Source organism: Cryptomeria japonica, chromosome 3 (genome assembly GCF_030272615.1).
Source record: "Cryptomeria japonica chromosome 3, Sugi_1.0, whole genome shotgun sequence".
Classification (NCBI taxonomy): Eukaryota; Viridiplantae; Streptophyta; class Pinopsida; order Cupressales; family Cupressaceae; genus Cryptomeria; species Cryptomeria japonica.
This window is the reverse complement of record NC_081407.1, coordinates 162,716,092-162,736,137: the sequence shown is the minus strand read 5'-3', so window position 1 is coordinate 162,736,137 and position 20,046 is coordinate 162,716,092. Positions and strand designations below refer to the sequence as shown.

Below are 20,046 nucleotides of genomic sequence, written 5' to 3'. Positions count from 1 at the left end.
TGATTAATTGCGTAGCTTCTATAGACATTCTCATGCTCAAACCACCTTCTAGTTTGTGAGCCACACATATTATGAATGCATCATTCATCATCCTGCGATTTATATAGATATTCTCAAATTGGAGCTATGGATAATAACTATATATTGGAGTCAACTCATTGAAGCTACCAATTGAAACTAACCTTGACTAGGATCCCATGCTAGCATAACATAAATAAATAAGATGACAAATAACAAGAAATATAGATAGCTAGAATTTGGTCGTTTGTTACTGAATATTATCACTAATTACAATTCCCCGATATATGAATTGATTTATATGAGTGATCATAATGAACAAATGCATGTTTGTTCTTCAAAATGGTGAAAATCTTCATTACCAACTAGTTTGTGGAGGAGCACACTGATATCTTAAATCTGCCTAGTGAAATATGATTCGTGTAGCTTTTCTTATAAATGTGATTTTCCTTTTTAGGGATTTCCAACCATTGCCTTGCAATTATATTGTAACATACACCTTTATTCTCTATGAATTATGGATATAAGTGATTCTAGTGTCACTTGGTTGAGAAATACCTCATTGGTGCAATCTCAAGAATATGCTAAACCATTCACTGTCCAACCTAGCAATCACTTTGTTATTTCAAATTTCACCTCTCGAGTCTTAAGGCCATGGTGATTAATATATTCCAAAACTAGGTTTGTAAATTTTATGGTGATGAGAAAGCCAATTTGTAATAACCCACTATCTACCCAATTTTGTGTAATAGGAGACATAGTCTTAACATGTTCAATCTTCACCAAAAGTTGTCAAGGTTGATTTGTCCAAGTTCTATATCCTCAATTTTATGCACAATGCTCTTGAAACCACACAAATATTTGTAGCCAAGGTATTTTGTATTTGTATTTTAGCCGAGATAAAATTATAAATAATGCAAACAAAAAATTTCATCAATCACCTAAACAAATCTGGATAATCTTTTATTCTTAGGAAATAGTTTTGCACTTGACAATTTTTTATGAAACTAGTCTAAATAACTAAAATTTTCCCAAGTTACAAATTATAAGAGAAATTTTTTTTGTGTATCTTTACCTCTAAGAAGCTCATCTACACTATATGGCACCTGAAATCATCTCTCTACTTGTCAAATGCATCTTGTAAATTTTCTTGCATGCTTTTGTTAACTTTTGACAATTGTCAGTTAGAATGTCCTATTTGTATTTCACTTTTGCTTTATATTTATTCAATGCTATTAAGTTTTCTAATGTTTTCATTAATGTTAACTCATGTGTAATATTGTTGTATCAATGATGCTTGGCTCCTTTTGAAATATAAACTTTTAAAACCTATTTCTCATAAGTTTGATAAATTTTAAAAATCTTATTGGCCTCTATAAATGGTTTTGTAACTATTTGTTGGAGCCAAAAGAGATGCTTTGAATATTGTTTCAAGTTTCAACGCAATTTTAGAAACCTTCTCAAGGGTTGAAAAAGTTATAATAACCATATTAATCTTTGACTTTGTAGTGAAAACCTTGTTATGCTTCAAGACAATTTTTTAAACCATGTTGAATCGTTGTCACTTTGAATATCTCTTACCACCACAATAGACACCCAAACTTGATGAGGAGAGACCACATCATCCTTCTTAAATGTTGTGAAATACACAAGTCACCTTAATGCATCAATCTAATTTTAGAAAGCAAACACTTTAACAAAGTTTCACTTTGAAGGAAGGTGTGCCACAATGAGGTGATGATAGATGACAAATAATTATTCACCTTCCTTTGATCAATCATGTGCCCAAAAAAGACTAAAAATTGTATGGACATGAAAACTGTGGATGACACTTGTCAATAAGCATATTGATGTGACTTATTGGTCAAGAGTAACATTTTAGGAATTACATTGTAAAAACCTAGTGTGCTATAGTAGAGAGTTACCACTTGTCACCATAGCATGTTGGTGCAAAGTCAAGCCTTGTTGCTTGATGAAAAACTATATTGCAAAGAGAGAGCATGGTATACTTAATAACTAATACATAGGCATAGATAGGGGCCACCATTTTAGTAGAGACAAAATTACAAATAACATAAACCAAATTTCACCTAAAGAAATCTAGAGGAATTTTAATTCTTAGCAAATAGTTTTGTAGCTAACAAGATTTCATGAAATTCGTCTAATTTTTTTTCAAATCCTTATCAACCTTTGTTGATGGTTTTAAAATAACTTGTTGGAGCCAAAAAATATGGTTATGATCATTGCTTTGAGGCCTGACATAGTTTTGGAAACCTTTGCAGGGATTGATAGGGTTACAATAACCTTGTCAAGCTTTAACCTGTTGATGAAAATGTTGTCATGATCTAAGACAAGTTTTAAAACTATATAGATTATTGTCACTTTGAATATCTCCAACCACTAAATAGATACCCACACCTAGTGAAGATAGGTCACATCATCTTTCTCGAATATCATGAAATACACATGTCACCTCAATATGATGATGCAACTTTAGAAAAGAAAGCTTTGGCTAAGTCTAGTTATGGAGGAATTGTACATTGCAATGAGAGGACAACATCTATTTAAACAACTATTTGCTTTCCTTTGATTATGCCCAAATAAAGACTACAAATTACTTGGGTCTAGTTGTTGTGGATGACACTTCTCATTAGAGCATATCAGTGTGAGTATGGTCAAGCAAGATATTTTAGAAATTGCATTACAAAGATTAGTACCCTACAATAGAGAGGTGCCACTTGTTTCCATAGAGTATTAGCACAAACTCTAGTCTCCACACTCAATGAGAAACTATGGTGCAAAGATAGAGCATAATTTAATCAATAGTCAGCATGTAGACATAGGGGATACCACTAACACATTGCACACACATGAGCTGTCAAGAATGTACTTTATTCATTCGAGGAACAATGCTTGATCGATAACATAAAATGAGTGATCGATACAACAACAATGACTGGGACATGATTAGAACAACTAATATTATATATTCAAATATTATCATGTATGATTCAAAACAAAAAAAATAATTTAAAATTTAAATATTAATATATATCAATTTTAAGTATATTTTTTGTTAATATTAGTAACTATTAAATATTTAATATTAGCTAAAGAATAACAATTAATATAATTGTAGTAAAAAAAAATGCATTAAGAAACCAAAGCTTAGGTTCCATTAAAGCTCTCCAGAAACCCCTACCCATAAAGCCACAAAGTTAGATACTGTGGAAGGAAAACATAAGACTCCCCCGCCAAACAAGAAACAAAAAACCACGACTAAGAGGGCTAAACTCACTATCTATGAAGTGGGATTTGAGGATGGTGTGACCAAGGAAACTGGCACTCCCAGGATGTTTAATAGGCCTGTCTCTTGGCTTTCTACGAAGGGGAAGAAAAAAGACACTGAAGATTTGGGGTTTGAGGAGGAGGAAGAGCACGAGAGTGAGGAGATGGACAACAAGAGCAAAAAGGTGCTATCAAAGGAGAAAGTGGAAAAAAGAGGGGAGGGCTTAGAGACTGCTAATAGCTCGACCCATGTGTCTGAATTTGGTAAAGATGGATCCATTGACCTTACCCAGGATATGATGCCAGTCATGGTGGAGGAGACTACAAGGGATTCACTAGGGACCTATAAAAATAATCAATTGGGGACTTGTTTGAAATGCACTGAAATGAAAGTGGAACTGAAAAAAACTAATGAGGGGTTGGCCAAGCTGGAAAGCAAAATGGCTAGCATCTTTAGGTTTAGCCTGAGGGTGATGCATAGCTCGACCACCACCTTGTGCCTTCTACAATAGGAGATATTTTCCCAAGATGACAAAGTGGATGAGAACTGTAAGGAACTATTCAAGTTCCTCACTGATGATTGGTCAAATGTTTTGCAATAAGAAGGGTGCAAGATTGGGAAAGCTTGCTAGGGACGTGGTCCGTTATGTTTTTCTTTTACTGCATTAAGCTAGGCTGGCTAGACTCTATAGACTTTACTATTATTATGGTTTCCTTGAGTAGTTTGGTTAAGATTGTTAAGGTTGTTATTGGCTATGTTAGTATGTCGTGGAAATGTTGTTATGGCTAGTCTCTTTTTGTTTGTTGTAGGTGCTCTTCTGGTTTTGTTTTTTATCATCCTAGTATTTGATTAATGTGTTGTTAATGTAATGCTATTGGTTATCCAGGTTGACTTTATGCTCTCTAGGCTGTTGTATTTTGGGACAACACCCTTGTTTTGCTTCTATTAATATAATTAATCAATATTATCATTATTTTTTTGATTGGTTACAAAGAATTTTGCCACAACTCAACCATCACACTATAAAATAAACCCCTTCAATATTATCATTATTACAATATCAATTAAATTAATATGAATAATTTATTTAATTTTTATTAATCTTAATTATATTAATTTTAATATTAATATTCTAAATATTAATAATAAATATAATTTTCACTTACTTATAGTTTAATATTATAAATATTATAATAACTCATATAAAATTACTATAACATTATTAATTGTATTAATGTTTTAAATATTATAAAAATAATAATTTTCACCTACTTTTAAATTTAATATTATTACGCCGAAGGTGTCTCTTTTTTGAGATGAACAACCTCAATTTTCCCATCTACGGTTTGTATCATCTCTTATGCAATGCAAGACCATTGCAGTGATATGAGCCCTACGTTTTCATTCAGCTGATAAAGAATAAAGAAAATAAAAAATAAAAATAAAATAAAGAATGACTAACTGAATATGAATGGTCACATCGAAAGTTATGATATTTTATGCCAAAGGCGTATCCTATCTGAAGTGGACAAAGCTAACTTTCTACATCAACGGTGGACAACGTCAAACATGTTGCAAGACCATTGGAAGCAAGATGGCCGTTAGATTTCGTTGTCGGATTTGTGCTACTTTATATTTTTATCATTTGTTATGTTTTCATTTTTTTTCGTTCGCTCTATTATTCCGGGAAAGATATTTCCCCGTGTGGACTAGAAGCTTTTTTGCACCAATCCAAAACACCAAACAATCCCTATGCAAAAGTATCAACGTGAATTTGTCCGTTTTTGCGAGTTGTCTGATAGTGTTACATTTATCAGCCTACACTAAATAGTTTACTTCATTATTTAAAAGGTAGGAACGAAAGACGATGTGAATATTCCGTATTCCGTTTAAAATTTGTCTCTCACTTTATTTTCTTTGTAATGCATTAATACTAATACGAATTTCTGCATTAAAAATTAATGCAAGGTGTGGATGCAAATTCTGCTTTATAAATAGAAATATAGATTTATATTCTTGCATAAATATGAATTTTAATATTAATATTGTTTAATTTTAAATTATAGATAGATAAACAGTAATAACTTTTTAATTAATGATATTATTTAACTTTTTATTATAAATAAGTAAATAGTAATAAATTTATACTTAACATAATTATTTTTAAAATAATAATATAATAAATAAGGAATTAATTATTTTGTTTTAAACATTTTATTATAATTATGATTTTAATTATTTAAGAATTTTTTCTTATGTACTTTTCAATTTATAATAATTTTTATTTGTTAATATTAAGTTTATCTTTTGATTAATGTCAATACTATGTGTATTATATTAATTATAATTTTAGGTATAATTCATTAATATTTGAATTCTAATAAATTAAAAACTAGTTTTACTTTTTTATTTAATTATTTATTAACTTAACAATTTTATTATTCATGATTACTTTTTTAAAATCATTATTTTTATTAATATTTAGTTTTTGATATTCACAGTAAATGCATAAATACATCATCTTTTACTATTATTCTTGATGAATTCCTTCCCACTATCACACAATAAAAATACAGGTGACTTGATAGATAGACAATATGACATAATAAATATAATGTATAATTAGATAATTATATAATTAGAAAATAATTGATTTTAATAATATTATTATTTAACTTATATACGTCCCCCTCTATCTTTCCTATCTATCTTTATCTCCCCAAATTCCTTCTTCCATCTTTCCCTCTATCTTTCTCTAATTATCTTTCCATCTCTCTCTACTCCTATATCTCTCTCTTTCTCTAACTCTATCTACATATAATTTACTACCTATATTTTTATCTTTGTATATGTCCTTGTCTCTCCCTCTTAATTTGATTTATCTCTTATATCTCTATCCTTCTCTCCTCTCTCTCTTTATATCTCCATCTCTATCTCTATCTACCTACCCCCACTATATTTCCCTCTTTATATCCCTATATATTTCTCTATATCTCTCTATTTCAGACATAGCATGATACTATTGGTAATGGAGCCTATTTATCTTCCTAATTTAGAGGTTTTGTTTCATTTGTGTTTAGATCCCTACAAGTGGATGCATAGTTGATTGAAGCAATCACTTCTCCATTAAGGAATTTTTTGTACAAACAACATGAATTGTTAAATGGCCTACTGATTGACCAGCAAAATTATTTTTGGTTTCTATCTTATATCGCTTCAGTAAAGTGTTGTAAACACTAATTCAATATGCAACAAAAAGGAGGAAATATATTCACATGTTATAGTTTTGTTTAAGCCTTGGCAAGCAACTCAATCATTGTTTTTAGCATGGTTTCAACAAATTTGTGTGATTAACTTTATTTCTTCTCCATGTAAGTCTTTAATATTTTTTACTTTCTAAGCAAATCCCCATCTTCCTCTCTCCCCCTTTATATCTAGACATGTATCCCTCTATCCATTCATCTATCTCTTTATCTCTCTCCCTCTTCCTATACCTCTATGTCTATATTTCTCTCTCTCTCTCTCTCTCTCTCTCTCTCTCTCACACACACACACACACACACACACACACACACATCTATCCCTCCATTTTCTCTTTGTTTATTCTTCTACCTCCCTTTCCTTCTCTTCATATCTCTCTCCTTCTCGATGATTCAAAGGTTCTATTTTAGTTGTGTTTAGATCCATGTTTGTGAATGCAAAGTTCATTTGAAGCTATCACTTCTCCATTGAGATATTTGTTGCACAAACAACATTATGTAGCACACAATTGTATACAAAAAATATACCAAATTTTTTCCTAATTGAACTTCCACATCTATTCGGCATACCCATTGCACACCAAGGTGCAATTGCTAGTTATTGAATGTAATGGAACTTATCTCATAATTTCAAAATCAATGATTTAGATTTCGTTAAAATCAATGCAAGACGATTGCAGCTATTTAGTCTGTCAATTTTTCCTCATTGGCTTTACGGTCTTCTGAGACAAATGAACCATTTTTCCCTCTATAACGGGCATGCATGCAACTTTCCCTCACCCCGACAGTACCATTACCTAGAATTTCACCTCGTCGTTTCCACCTATCAAAGGAAAGAGATTAACCCATCAGAGCACATCCACAGATATCCTGCAATTTGTACACAACAAGATGACCAAATACATCGTAGCTATTAGATTTTTGTTGTTACTTTTTACTTTACGGATTTTTTCTTTTAATTTTTCTGTTCACCGTCATTTTTGTCATTCCTGCATGTGTAATACAGAAACAGTAGTAGCTTTTTCAAGAGCTTAACATTTGCTTCTATGAAAGTGACAAGCCTCAATTACTTATTGGTATAGATGGAATCACATGCATTTATGTCTAGAAATGGGAGATTTTTTTATTTTTCCTTTTTCATTTTGTGCTCGTGAGATTTTATTCATAGATGGGCACAACCAAATTAGTGCTCACTAATCACATCCTTGCACATTACAAACACCATTTCCTATGGAGGATACAACACAACCCCAAAATATCTTATTTACAAATTGGGTTTGGCAAATACATGGGCATTACCTAGACTTGAAAACAAACACACCAGATGTGAAGTTCCTTGCAAACTAGAATACAAAGGAAACTTGGATCTACTAGACATAGAAATTGAATGCCTTTGGATGTAAGCAATTGACTAAAATCTTCCCTATAATGATCTTGAGTCCATGGACATGGAAACATCGCTCAGTTCTAGTATTACACGAGGTTATTAGTTTAGGAATATGATGGCTAGACTAAGCACCATTTCATATCAATTATATAATGAAATTGGTAAATAAAGTTATTTAAAAATTAAATTAAAAAAATATTATGAAATATAATTTAAATTAAAGATAAAATAAAAAGTTATAATTATAATAAATATTAAATTTAATTATATAAATATTTAATAATTATTACATATGAATACTAAACTTAATTATATAAATAGTATAAGTATAAATTAGTATTTAATTGTTATTTAGAAGTTGAGATAATTGAACTTCGAAAATATGGGTTAAATGATCACTTTGGTATGTATTTTGTTTAGGGATGAAATTTTATTATAAGTTTTATAATTATGTTAGAGAAATAGATCAATATATATTTTCCTATTAATTATTATGGTAAATTAATGGTGGTGTCAAGGAGTATTATACAACTTCTCATGCAAGGATTAATAATAAAATAATAAAAGTGGTAATAGATGTCAATGTGAGGTGGTAATGAATGTCACTAAGATGATTGTTGATTGTTGATGAAGCTTGATGTATGCCAATATAAGTAGATATGTTAGATAATATATTCAAAGTGTACTTGATAATAGATATTGCTTAGAGATTGAACTAAGAGAATAATTGTTGTTGATGTAGAAAATTATTTTAACCATAGGATACAAATTCATTTTTTGAAAATGTGAGACATGATTGTATTGATGATCCTATCTATAAAATATAACCACAATTATAATTTTATCTAAACTCAATAAATGAAAAAATAATATATGTAATAAAAAGTTTAATTTGAGTCTCAATCAATAAATATTCCCTATAATTAAAATCATATTTGAAAAAAAATACTTTGATACATGAAATTAAAATAGAAAGGTCTTTTTATGTACCTTTCTACTCATAGTCTCTCTCTCTCTCTCTCTCTCTCTCTCTCTCTCTCTCTCTCTCTCTCTCTCTCTCTCTCTCTCTCTCTCTCTCTCTCTCTCTCTCTCCCTGGACCTCTATATCTATCTACTTTTATCTCTATCTTTATGCCTCCACATTTTCTCTTCTATCTCTCCTTCTATATCTATCTTCTTACCTCTCCACCCTATATATTCCCCTCTCTTTACTTGTTTCTCTATATAGCTTTCTATCTTTATCTTTCTATTTAGATCTCCCTCTCCCATTCTTTCCTTCTTTCCCTCTTTATATATTTATTTCTTCCCTCTCTCCTCTTTATATTTATCTTTACCTCTCCTTCTCCATCTCCTTCTCCATCTCCATCTCTTTACCCCCCCTCTCTCTCTTTAGATCCCCATCTCTCCCTATCACAAAAAAAAAAGATTTTATTTGCAATGGAGTCTGATTATGGTTTGATATGTTCTTAACCTTTGATTTGATTGTATATTGTCTAAAATCCTTAACATCATTTGCAAAATTTTAATCAAGATATTTGGGTCTACTTAGTAGTTTCATGATTAAGAGAATGGATTGTTAGATTTGTGTAAGACCCAAGTTTTGATGTATGATGTTTTACTTTGCATCCTCAAGATGGAAGGAATTTTTATATTGAAATAAAAGAGAGATGCTCTTTATTTTTAAAATTGATCGAAACAAATTATAGTGAATTCCAATTAGAACTCAAACTGTAAGAAAGATTATACTTTCACAAGATTTTACATTTGATTATGCCATTTTTTAATATTAATGTTTTGAATTGTACTCCATGATCCATCACAATAATGAGATATGTAAGAAATGAAAGGATGATTGCAAACCAAGATAACTTATTAATAATTCAATTTACAACCAAAAGTTAGCTTGGCAAGATTTTTGGGTTTGATTATGTAGATTTTTTTTTACTATTAATATTTTAGATCTTAATCCATGATCCATGATCAAGATAAGATATCTAGAGAAGACAAATGAAAGAATGGTAGTAGACCAAGATAACCTATAAAAATTAAAAGTATCTTCATAGAAAGAGGAGATGGATTGTTTTAAAGGAAAGAACTAGAAGTGTCTAGAAAAAAAAGAATATCAACCCTTGAAAAAGTTGCATGGAACTCAAGTGGATAATTTGATCATCAAACTAAGGGGACCAAAGATTACACATTTTTAAGAAAATTTTCAAGATTATTATTTAGACTAAAATATTTTTTAATGAATTGGAAAGGAGAGAACATTACAATGAAGATAAATCTTATTTACCACTATATTGTCAAGACCTTCTCTTAAACAATTAATTCAAAATATAATTAATTCCTATAAGTAATAAAAAATCTTGTATAATTATTTTTAAAAAATATAAATCTAAAATAACATTAATAGCTCATCATGAGAGTAAATTTATTGTGATTTTATCCTTAACAAAATTCTAATATTTTGACATGAAAGAGTCATAGGTTACATCCAGAGACTTTGCTCAATATAGATAGAGTGATAGTTAGGTATAAAACTATCAATGAAGACTATTAGCACAAATTTATACATAATGTGATAGTATTATTGGTCATTAAGAAGACTTTGAAGATTTAGACTATAAATGTAATTGTATGCCTCGTGGACATCGTTATATAATGTTACATAGATTTAATTTCATGATTGAAAGTTTTTTTGGACACTGCTATATAATGTAGTACATAAATTTAACTTCACAATTGAAAGTTTTTTTTGGTCATGTTTGGAAGGATGCCTAGTTGATTTGAAGATCTCACTTCTCCATTGATACCTTTATTGCACAAATAACATCATTTGCTAAATAGCCTAACACTTGACCCCATCTTCCTTTCTCCCCCTCTATATCTAAACATATCTCCCTCTCTATATCCAAACATATCTCCCTCTCTATATCCATGGGCATCTCTCTCTCTCTCTCTCTCTCTCTCTCTCTCTCTCTCTCTCTCTCTCTCTCTCTCTCTCCTATTATCTTCTTGATTTAGACGATCTATTTTAGTTGTGTTAGTCCACTTTTCTATATATGATATATTTTATTGCAATATATGCTTAACCTTTAATTATGTTATAAATTGCATAGATATTTTATTTATTTGTATATATTATATATTGTTAAATACAAGTAATAATATATTATTTTTCATATAGTGTTATTAAATCAATTTATATTATAAAATATATCACTCCTTATATCTCCCTCTCTACATTTGTATCTCTTCAATCTCTACCTATCCCCAAATCCTCCCTTTTTTATCTCTCCCTCTCTTTGCCCCTCTCTTTATATCACTCCTGATGTCTCTCTCTCTATCTCTCTCTATCTCTCTCTGTATATGAATCTATTCCATCTCTAGATCTATACCTTAATCCTCTCTCTTAATCTCTTCCTCTACATCTTCATTTCCATCTCGATCTCTATCTTCCTCTCTATCTCTATGCCCTTACCCCTCTCTTTCACACACACTCTTCCCTCCTCTTATCTCTTCCTCTTTTCATTCCTACCGTCTCCCCTCTCTTAAAACCTACTTATCATTTTGATTTGTAGTTTTACTTTCACCCATGTTCAAATCCTCTTAATTGGAAGCATAATTGATTTGAAACTATCACTTCTTCATTGACACTCTTCTTGCATAAATATATTTGAAAAATAGATCATTTTTTACCTTACTGCATTTCCACACCTTTTCAGCGTACCTATTGCAATTGCTAGTAATAATTACATATAGACCATTACTACAAGATTATAGAAAAACCATAAGTTCAAATTGTACAGAAATACTATAAAACAATCAAATTCCATTTTCATTTCAACTTAGTGCCGGTCGGGGCTTTTTATTTGAAAAAATTACAGTTGCTTCTTTTTAAATCTCTCATCCTGCTCGGTTCGTTGTGTTCTGGACAGACGCTGCCTTCGTGGTCGGCAAATCCCCAAAAACCAAACTCACAGTGTGTAAAAAACCCTTGCAGTCTGTATTTCTCATCGTTTGCTTGTCTCTCCCCGGGGGCGAGCGACACAGCTGTTCTAGCTTGTTACGGTTATTCTACTGGAAGTTTCTATAAGCTACAAGTTTCTATTGGAGAAAAGGGAATGCGGTAGACAAATTGGTTTGCGTAATTATGCAGGAACTGTATGTATAGTTACTGGATTTCAGAAAAAAGCTTCCCCATAGTGTAGGGTCAGAGCCATTTTCACAGTTGGGACCTCTAATTTATTTGCCACATCTTTTGAGAAACAATTAGACCAGAAATTGGAAGGGCAGCAAGTGGGAAAACATTGATTTGGAGTGAAGGGAAATAATGGAGGAGAAAGAAATAGCCAGGGTGTTTTCCGAGCTGAAGCCTCTATGCATTCAGTTGTTTAATATTTTAGGGGACTCTCAAGGAAATTCTCATTCGCTGCTATATTCTCTCACTGCATATGTGCAACAATCTCCGTCTCTGGCCTTAAATCCATTTCTCGAGTAAGATTTCTTCACCCCCTCTTTTCCAACTCATCTCAGTTCTTTGTTAACTTGTACTTTACAGTGCTTTTGTTTTATTTTGACAAGGCGTGATATCGAACAATTAAATATTGAAACATCCCTAAATAGAAATATTAGGAAACAGTAAAATCTTTTCACAATAAATCCTTCCAATTTCACACCTTACACAAATAATCTTAGAGCTACTGCTTTCAAACAACAGAACTTCCTGTACCATTCATTCAATTATAGATGCAGCCACAAAACTCAGAGAGATACCATACATGGAAAATAGAATGTTTCAGAATCAAAATTTATAGTTCTTCAGCAATAACTATACACAGGAATATAGCAGCCTCTAAGCATTTAGTAACAGAGATCTCACTCACAAAAAGGAAACTAAGAATTGCTGGAGACCTTGAAAGCATGGAGCACCAGGAGAAATCGATACCACAACTTTGATTCCTAGCGTTGTAATTCGCTGGAACCAATAGATAGCGATCATCAAATGACAAGTCAACCTTACCGACTTTTGCGTCCCTTCCACTCTAGCGATATCACCTGAAAAGTCTATTGCTTAAATAGACAAGACTGATAAGAGAGATGAACCACAGATTGGAGTTCCAGGTGTAGGTGAAACTTGTAGCTTTTGGGCATTTTGCTGTAATTTTTATACAATATATATGCACACCGACAATGAAAGCAATTAAATTCTATTAATTCATTTGTCAACTCTCGTGAGAAATCTCAATTCAACTCTATTATTATGTATTAAGCTTCTATAATGCAAATAATGAATGCCTTATCAATGTTATAATATGAATATTTGAAATTTCCCATATTTTCAATAGGTCGCCCCTGCTGTCTCCTCAAAACTGGCTTTCCAAAAAATTCTTCCCTGAAATGCATTCTTCCGCCATTTGCCATACCTGTTTGTCGTATTCCACATAAATCGCAGCCTTCACAAAAATAAATGCGGCCTTAAATAAAAATTAAACCTGGGCAGCAGCAAACAAATGGAGAAGGGCTAACTATTATCAGGAAGAAATTAAAGATTTGAAAGAGGGCTGACCAGGATTAACTGAACCATAATTTGGGGGGCCGACTTTAAATTATAAGCAATATTTAAATAATAATGATTTCTTTAAGGGCCGACTGAGACTTGTTAAGACAGCGCCCAGCTTTGGAAAGGTGTGACTCTTGCCAAAGGTACAGGGTTTCACGAAGAGGTATGACTCCCTCCAAATGGGAGATATGAAAAAAAGAATAATTCATCCAAGGAAGACATTGAATGATCAAGAAGATAAGTAAGAGAATAATTAAGGATCAGAGCTGAGTAAGAGCAGAAAATAATTACATTATAGCAGAAAGTAGATCAATCTATGAACATGATAGATTTATAGGCATATTTATATGTCCATGCTATAGTAATATTGGGAGCAATTAATGATCTTTGTAAGTAATTTAAATGTTTCCATTTATTATATCTGATAAGGGATTCGTTTAATAATCTATTTGGAATTTAGAGAAATGGATTGCAAATAGGAAGGTTGGCCAGCCTTCCGAGTTCATGAGACCCAATTATGCCGTTTCGAGATGAATGTTATGCTCGTGGGCGAAGAGGCTTAGTGTGTCCTTGGGCCTGAGGTCCCATACGCCACACTGAGACAAATGCTATGCTTGTAGGCCAAGGGGCTTAGTGTGCCCTTGGGCTCGAGGTCCCATCAAGTACGCCACCTTGAGATAGATGCTATGCTTGTGGGCCAAGGGGCGTAGTGCACCCTTGGGCTTGAACAAGGAGGATGGCCAGCCTTCAAGGTAAATTGAGGGATGGAAGGGCGGCCCACCTTCCATTCTCTCGCAAAACAAGGGCAACCAACCTTGAGACTGCGGTTTTGCAAATGTTTCAAGGAATTCCTAATGAGGTTATCATGGTAATCCACATGGGAAGGGCTAATGTCTTGATTAGACCTTAATATGAGAATGTTATATGATTTTATGATGTATACTAATGATTAGACAAATTAGATGTTATCTTGATTTATGATTTATTGTCAATGTCCAAGTGGCTAACATTGTGTGTAGGACCTAAACCAGGATTTTAAAAGGCTTTTCAATTGGTAAATTTATAGTTATACTCTTATATTTTTTATTTTTAGTCGGAATTGTGATTTTAGGGAAAAATGTAGGAAAATCCCCAAAAGGGACATCACACTGTCTTGGAAACTTGGTGGAACACAAGGAGACACTAATAAAACCAACAAAAATCTGCATTCTAGTCCTTATCTAAAAGCTTACAACAAGAGAAGAAGTGAAAGACAAAGTGAGAAGTGCTTGAATTAATGTTAGAGACTAATTTGATCAGGAAGCAAGGGATTTACAACAGGGCCCAACCCTCATACGAACCAATAGCCATCAAAAAGATTACCTTGTATAAACATGCCTATATAACAATTTTGTTACAATCAGGTCCATGGGCATATGTGCATGTGGCAAGTCAAATTACAACATCAGTAATTTGTGTTATAGTCTACCTTTGCTTGCAGGTAGAAGATTTGAAAATGCATTGTAAAAAAATTCCGCATTGGATCACAATCTAGTACCTCAGGAATGTCTTTCTCATGCAAGTGATTACTTTATTACAAACTTGTAAGGTGAATTAGTAATTTAGTACTGATCTACCTCATTCTTGTGTGCATTCATCAAAGTATTTAATCTAACTGGTAGTTTGCAATAGCAAACATTGAGTGCCAATGCCCTCCTTGCACACAAGTGTGGGCCACAATTAACAAAGATAAGCTTTGATCTATGGAACAATGTAGTGGCAATGCACAACCAGGTTAACAACCACCTTGTACAAACCTATTGCATCAAGCCTAAAAACATAACCTTGACCCACGTCCAGCCCATGCCCACAATTAACTCAGATTTGATATTCTTTGTATGGCTATGAAACCCTGTTCTGATTCTGTACATGGCCATAGATCACCATCAGGTTCAACAATGCTGCCAAGGACAAGAGGACAGCACTTGGACTCATTAGACTCAGATCACCACCAGCCAAAGAAAGAGAAGTCCAAGCCTAGGCATAGTTAGGGCATGATCATCCACTAGCAATAAAGCCTTAAACAGCTTGGAGCTCATAGGTCATGGGCTATATGCTATCAAATATGAGTTCTTAGCAAAATCCATGACCCAAAGGATGCTGGAGCTATATGATTAAATCGATACCTGATTACCCTTCATGCAAGCACAAGAAGTACAAGTTAGCTGCTCCAAGGGGTTGTCTGTAATGAGAAATAAGCATTTGTAGCCTCCACATCATTGCAAGGTAATGGGAAATGTCTTTCAATGCCATGTCGAAGAGGAGCCCCACCAATCAACATGTTTAACTAATAATATGTCACCCCATGGATGACGAGCCACATTGTTATAGCCTTGCTCCTGCGGCTGCCAAAGTTGATGTGTGGTTGGCAACAACTCATTCAAGAATCCAAGTAGGTCACCATAAAAGGAAGTATGAAATACTGTGACCAAATTTGGATAAGATCCAAAGAATAGATACATATAAAGCCTTGACATAAGTTGTCTCTGATCAGTACTCAACATAGGGCTACAAGAGCATGGAAGCACACAAATGTCATGAATTTTGACAGGCTGGGGTATACATGATTTAGAGCTGACAACTCCCAAAATCCTTAGAAGAATATTTAAATAGGAAATAGCATGGGGATGAAAGCAGGGAACTGAGGAGTGGGGATTCATCTGCATGGATCAGAGCTCTGTAGATAACAAAGCTTATTTTACCATAAATGATTTATTAGGGTTTTTAATAAAAGTGAAACAATCACCTTAGGCCTATACATAAAGGAAAATAAACCAGGAATTTCACTTCTAAGTTTTCCTGCATATGTTTTTTTTAAATTTTTCCTGTATTATTGATGTATATATGGTTACTAATGTTACTCCAATGCCTTAAAACTTGGAGAAATCAATTGGCTCACTTTATCAGTAGTTTTCTGCCACTAAGACTCACGCCAAAGATAGGTCACACCAAAGATAGGTGGATGACATATAGCTGAGTATACATGGTTAACAAAAATATATTTAGGGTAGTGCTATGTTTTACATTTTTCTGACAGCAGACTTTTTGTACATGGTTTCATTTTTCAGCTTTATACTTGCCCCTCTCTTGGTGCTTTTGGATGCTTCAATAACCTGCAGATCGACCAAAAGCATTCATTCTTCCAATAGGCCTATCATAATCAGTGACAGTGTGGCTGAAGGTGTTTTATCATGTTTAGAGGAAGTGTTGAAACAATGTTCATTAACTTCTGCGAACCAGGTAACTCAGAAGCATTAGTCATTATGTAAATTTCAAATTGGAGTAATCTTTGCGCATCTTTTGTTGAGCTATTACCATTAAAATTGTTTTTAGTTCTTTGGAGAATATGAGAGCTTGTACACTTGACATTTTGTGGATTTAATTTAAACTTTAATGACAAACTTGTGTCAACAAACTGCATTCCCTTTGGAATCCTAATATGATGATACAATGTAGATTCTTAAAAATGTTTTGTAGTTGCGGGATCATATGAAGTTGAACCTTTTTCATAGTCGTCTCTGAATTTTTTTTTTAATGCAACAGCTGTCAATGCTACTAAGGAAATTTACTTCAGGAGCTTTGCTCTCACCATCTGAGGCTGCTGAAGAATTTCGCCTTGGGATAGTGAGGTGCTTAAGAGCAGTAATTCTTGGTCTAAAGCCATGTTTGGACAAAACATGCACTTGCAAAATAATTCCTTCGTCACCTTCCCTTATTTGGGATCTAGATTCACTTCTTCAAATTAAGGATCCTATCCCAGGTCATTTGGAGACAGAATTAGTTTGCTGTGCTGATTGTCTAGTTGCATTTTTGCAGTCAGAGGACATGTCAGCAGCAGTGGGGCATTTGCTTTCACTTCTCCTTCAGGTACATTGTCATGTTTTTCTTCTAGAAGCCCATGATTTGATGGGTACGATTCATGCATATTTTGTTTTCACAAAGAGTACTTAGAGATTTTTTTTTTTGGTTATAAGACAACTATTTTTACCTTTAAGATTGCAGAAGCAGAAGCAAAAAGAGGACATCTAGGAAGTGGGAAACTTCGTGCTGAAGCTCTTTCAACTCTTAGACTGCTCATCTCGAAGGTATGACACAACCTCTTGATAATTGCATTTAGGTGGTTCTGACTAAGTTTTCTTATTGCAAGGTTTATATGATTCTGGTTTCCTTCTGCAACAGAAATCTCTAATTATTTCATTTTCTCTAAGGAAGTATTGCTTACTTGGATGTTTACCTTGTTTTATAGGTTGGTAGTGCAGATGCATTAGCTTTCTTCCTGCCAGGGATTGTTGGTGGCTTAGTGAAGGTCTTGCGTGTCTCAAAGTTTACAACGGGGAATTCCTTCCAACCGACTTCAGGTGCAGCTGGAAGTATTGGAGCAATTGAGCAAGCTGTTAAAGGTCTGGCTGACATGCTAGTTCTGTGTCTAGCAGATGAGAAGAATACCACTCAATTAGATATTGGCACTGCAGAGACCTACAATGAGGGTCTGTCAGCCGCTGCAGCCTTGGAAGCACTTCAATGTTTATCTTTTCAGACTCGTGCTAAGAAAGATTTTGAAGTAAAAAAGGAAGCACCATATCATGCATTAAATGGTAAAGATTTACAGCAAAAGAGACAAAAAAATATTGAAGTTCTAGGAGATGGAAGAGGAGCAATAAGTTCTAATTTCCGTGTGTATCGAGATAAGGAATGGCTTGAGCAGACGGCTCAACATGTTGATTCTCTTCTATCTACTACCTTCCCAGTTGTAAGTGCCAAACTTTCTTTGTAACTGCTAAATCTTTGGAGTTTGTTCTATTGCTTAGCTTTAATTGTTATATGCTTTTGACCTTCTTGAACATCATAACTTCATAACTTGTCCTCTTTTGCTTCTTGTTCATCAGTTATGTGCTCACCCAGCTAGAGGTGTTAGGCTTGTACTTGCTGAGGCTGCAGGTGCCCTGCTAACAAGATGTAACATCACCTTGAGAAGGAGCAAACCAATGCTTTTGGTAAGAAGCAAAAAGGTTTTCATAAGACATGCCTTCTATTTGGAGGTTTCACATTGTTTGACCTCAGAACTGTATAATTATTAATAGTGGTATTTTAAATTCAGATGCCACTGTTTATGATTTTCTACATTGTAGCTAGCTAATATTATGAGTTTTTGTTCACCCTTTGCCTTCGGATAAGTTGAATTTTCTTTGTTTGAACTATTGGATGTTATTGGATTAATTCTTCTTTGAAGGTGTCAGGGATAATTGTTATATATTAGGACCACGGTGTGTTTTTTGATGTCTTTTCAAGTAATATTTTGTCTGAAACAGCATTATTTCTTATTGATTCTCCCAACAAAAAGTTGCACCTTTAACTCCATCTTTTGTTTAATGAAAGACAATACCATCTTAATCACAAAGTGAAGACCACAATAAATTGTTTGGTTGCTCATAAGCAATGAATTTTATCATGGAAGCACACAAAATCTGTAAGACAACATGATAAAGAACCGTGTTACAGATTGCCTTACTTACACTTGCATCTAAATATGGAGAAAGTTGATTGCAGTTTTATCTCTCCCATGCTGCCCTAGGTTTGTCCACTCAGCTAAACTGGTCAGGGATCGATCAAGGAGGAACTATTCATCTTTTCACAAGGCCATTTTGAGTTTACAAACTTACACAGTGTTATTTACATCTAGCACATAGCAGATCTTCCTTTATTGTCATATAGTTGCATCCTTGGGGGTTTAATCGTTGCATCCTTGGGGGTTTAATCGTTGATTCTGTTTCTCATGTTAGATTGTATCTAGAGTTTTTTTTTTTCAAATTATGAACTTGCCGTTATCATATGATCATTTGGGAATTGGAAAATTTGAAAACTCTTTTTTGGTACTAACTTTTCATGATAAATGAAATCTTAATTAGGTTATTATGGCTATCTCTTGTATATTGTTCCTTATTTCCATTATTGCAATTTGAGTTGTTAAAATATGCCTTGGTAGGGACCCTACTTCTATCTAAGCTCTACAAACCGTATCTATATTTTAGTTAATATTTTCCTCCTGTGTTTTTTTACCCTAGGTTAATTTGCTCTCATTACAACCTGTCCACTGCTCTGTATTCCATCAATGTGTCAGTAGAAGTCTTGGCTTATTCATTTGCTTTTTTGTTTCACCCCATCTTCTAGCCATGATTTAGCATCATGATTACATTTTGGTATGCTTGATGAGACTCCATTCTATGATCATAGAAACACAATTATGAGTTTTTTCTTGACATTTTGTTGTGTGATAGTCTGCAAAATTGTAGTGCCATACTGTTACATGTCATGTTTGTGATGGAAATAATTGCAGCATCATTGTAATTGTCCTCACTTTCAACCCATGAACTTCTTACGTTTCTTGTTGTTCCATTGATTGGTGTCCCCCCTCTTTATGTGATTGTTTCTCGATTTCTTAATCCCAATTTTCTTCCATTGCATTTCCACTTCCTTCCAATGGGCAACATTG

General features: G+C 33.3%; 1 protein-coding gene across 3 annotated transcripts in view; it reads left to right on the top strand.

Annotated features, from left to right (window-relative positions):
* The first annotated feature begins 11,752 nt into the window (after nt 1-11,752).
* LOC131031017 (uncharacterized) overlaps nt 11,753-20,046 on the top strand; it is a 176,302-nt gene continuing 168,008 nt past the window's right edge. The window contains exons 1-6 of one of the 3 annotated variants that reach the window (XR_009102962.2): nt 11,753-12,451; nt 16,625-16,796; nt 17,100-17,423; nt 17,552-17,641; nt 17,803-18,306; nt 18,443-18,550. Coding sequence is in view for 2 of the 3 variants with exons in the window: in XM_057962019.2 (XP_057818002.1) it covers nt 12,288-12,451; nt 16,625-16,796; nt 17,100-17,423; nt 17,552-17,641; nt 17,803-18,306; nt 18,443-18,550 (1,362 nt within the window). In the remaining variant the exon portion in view is untranslated. The remainder of the gene's footprint in view (nt 12,452-16,624; nt 16,797-17,099; nt 17,424-17,551; nt 17,642-17,802; nt 18,307-18,442; nt 18,551-20,046) is intronic. The other 2 variants (XM_057962019.2, XM_057962020.2) reach the window with 2 other exon arrangements.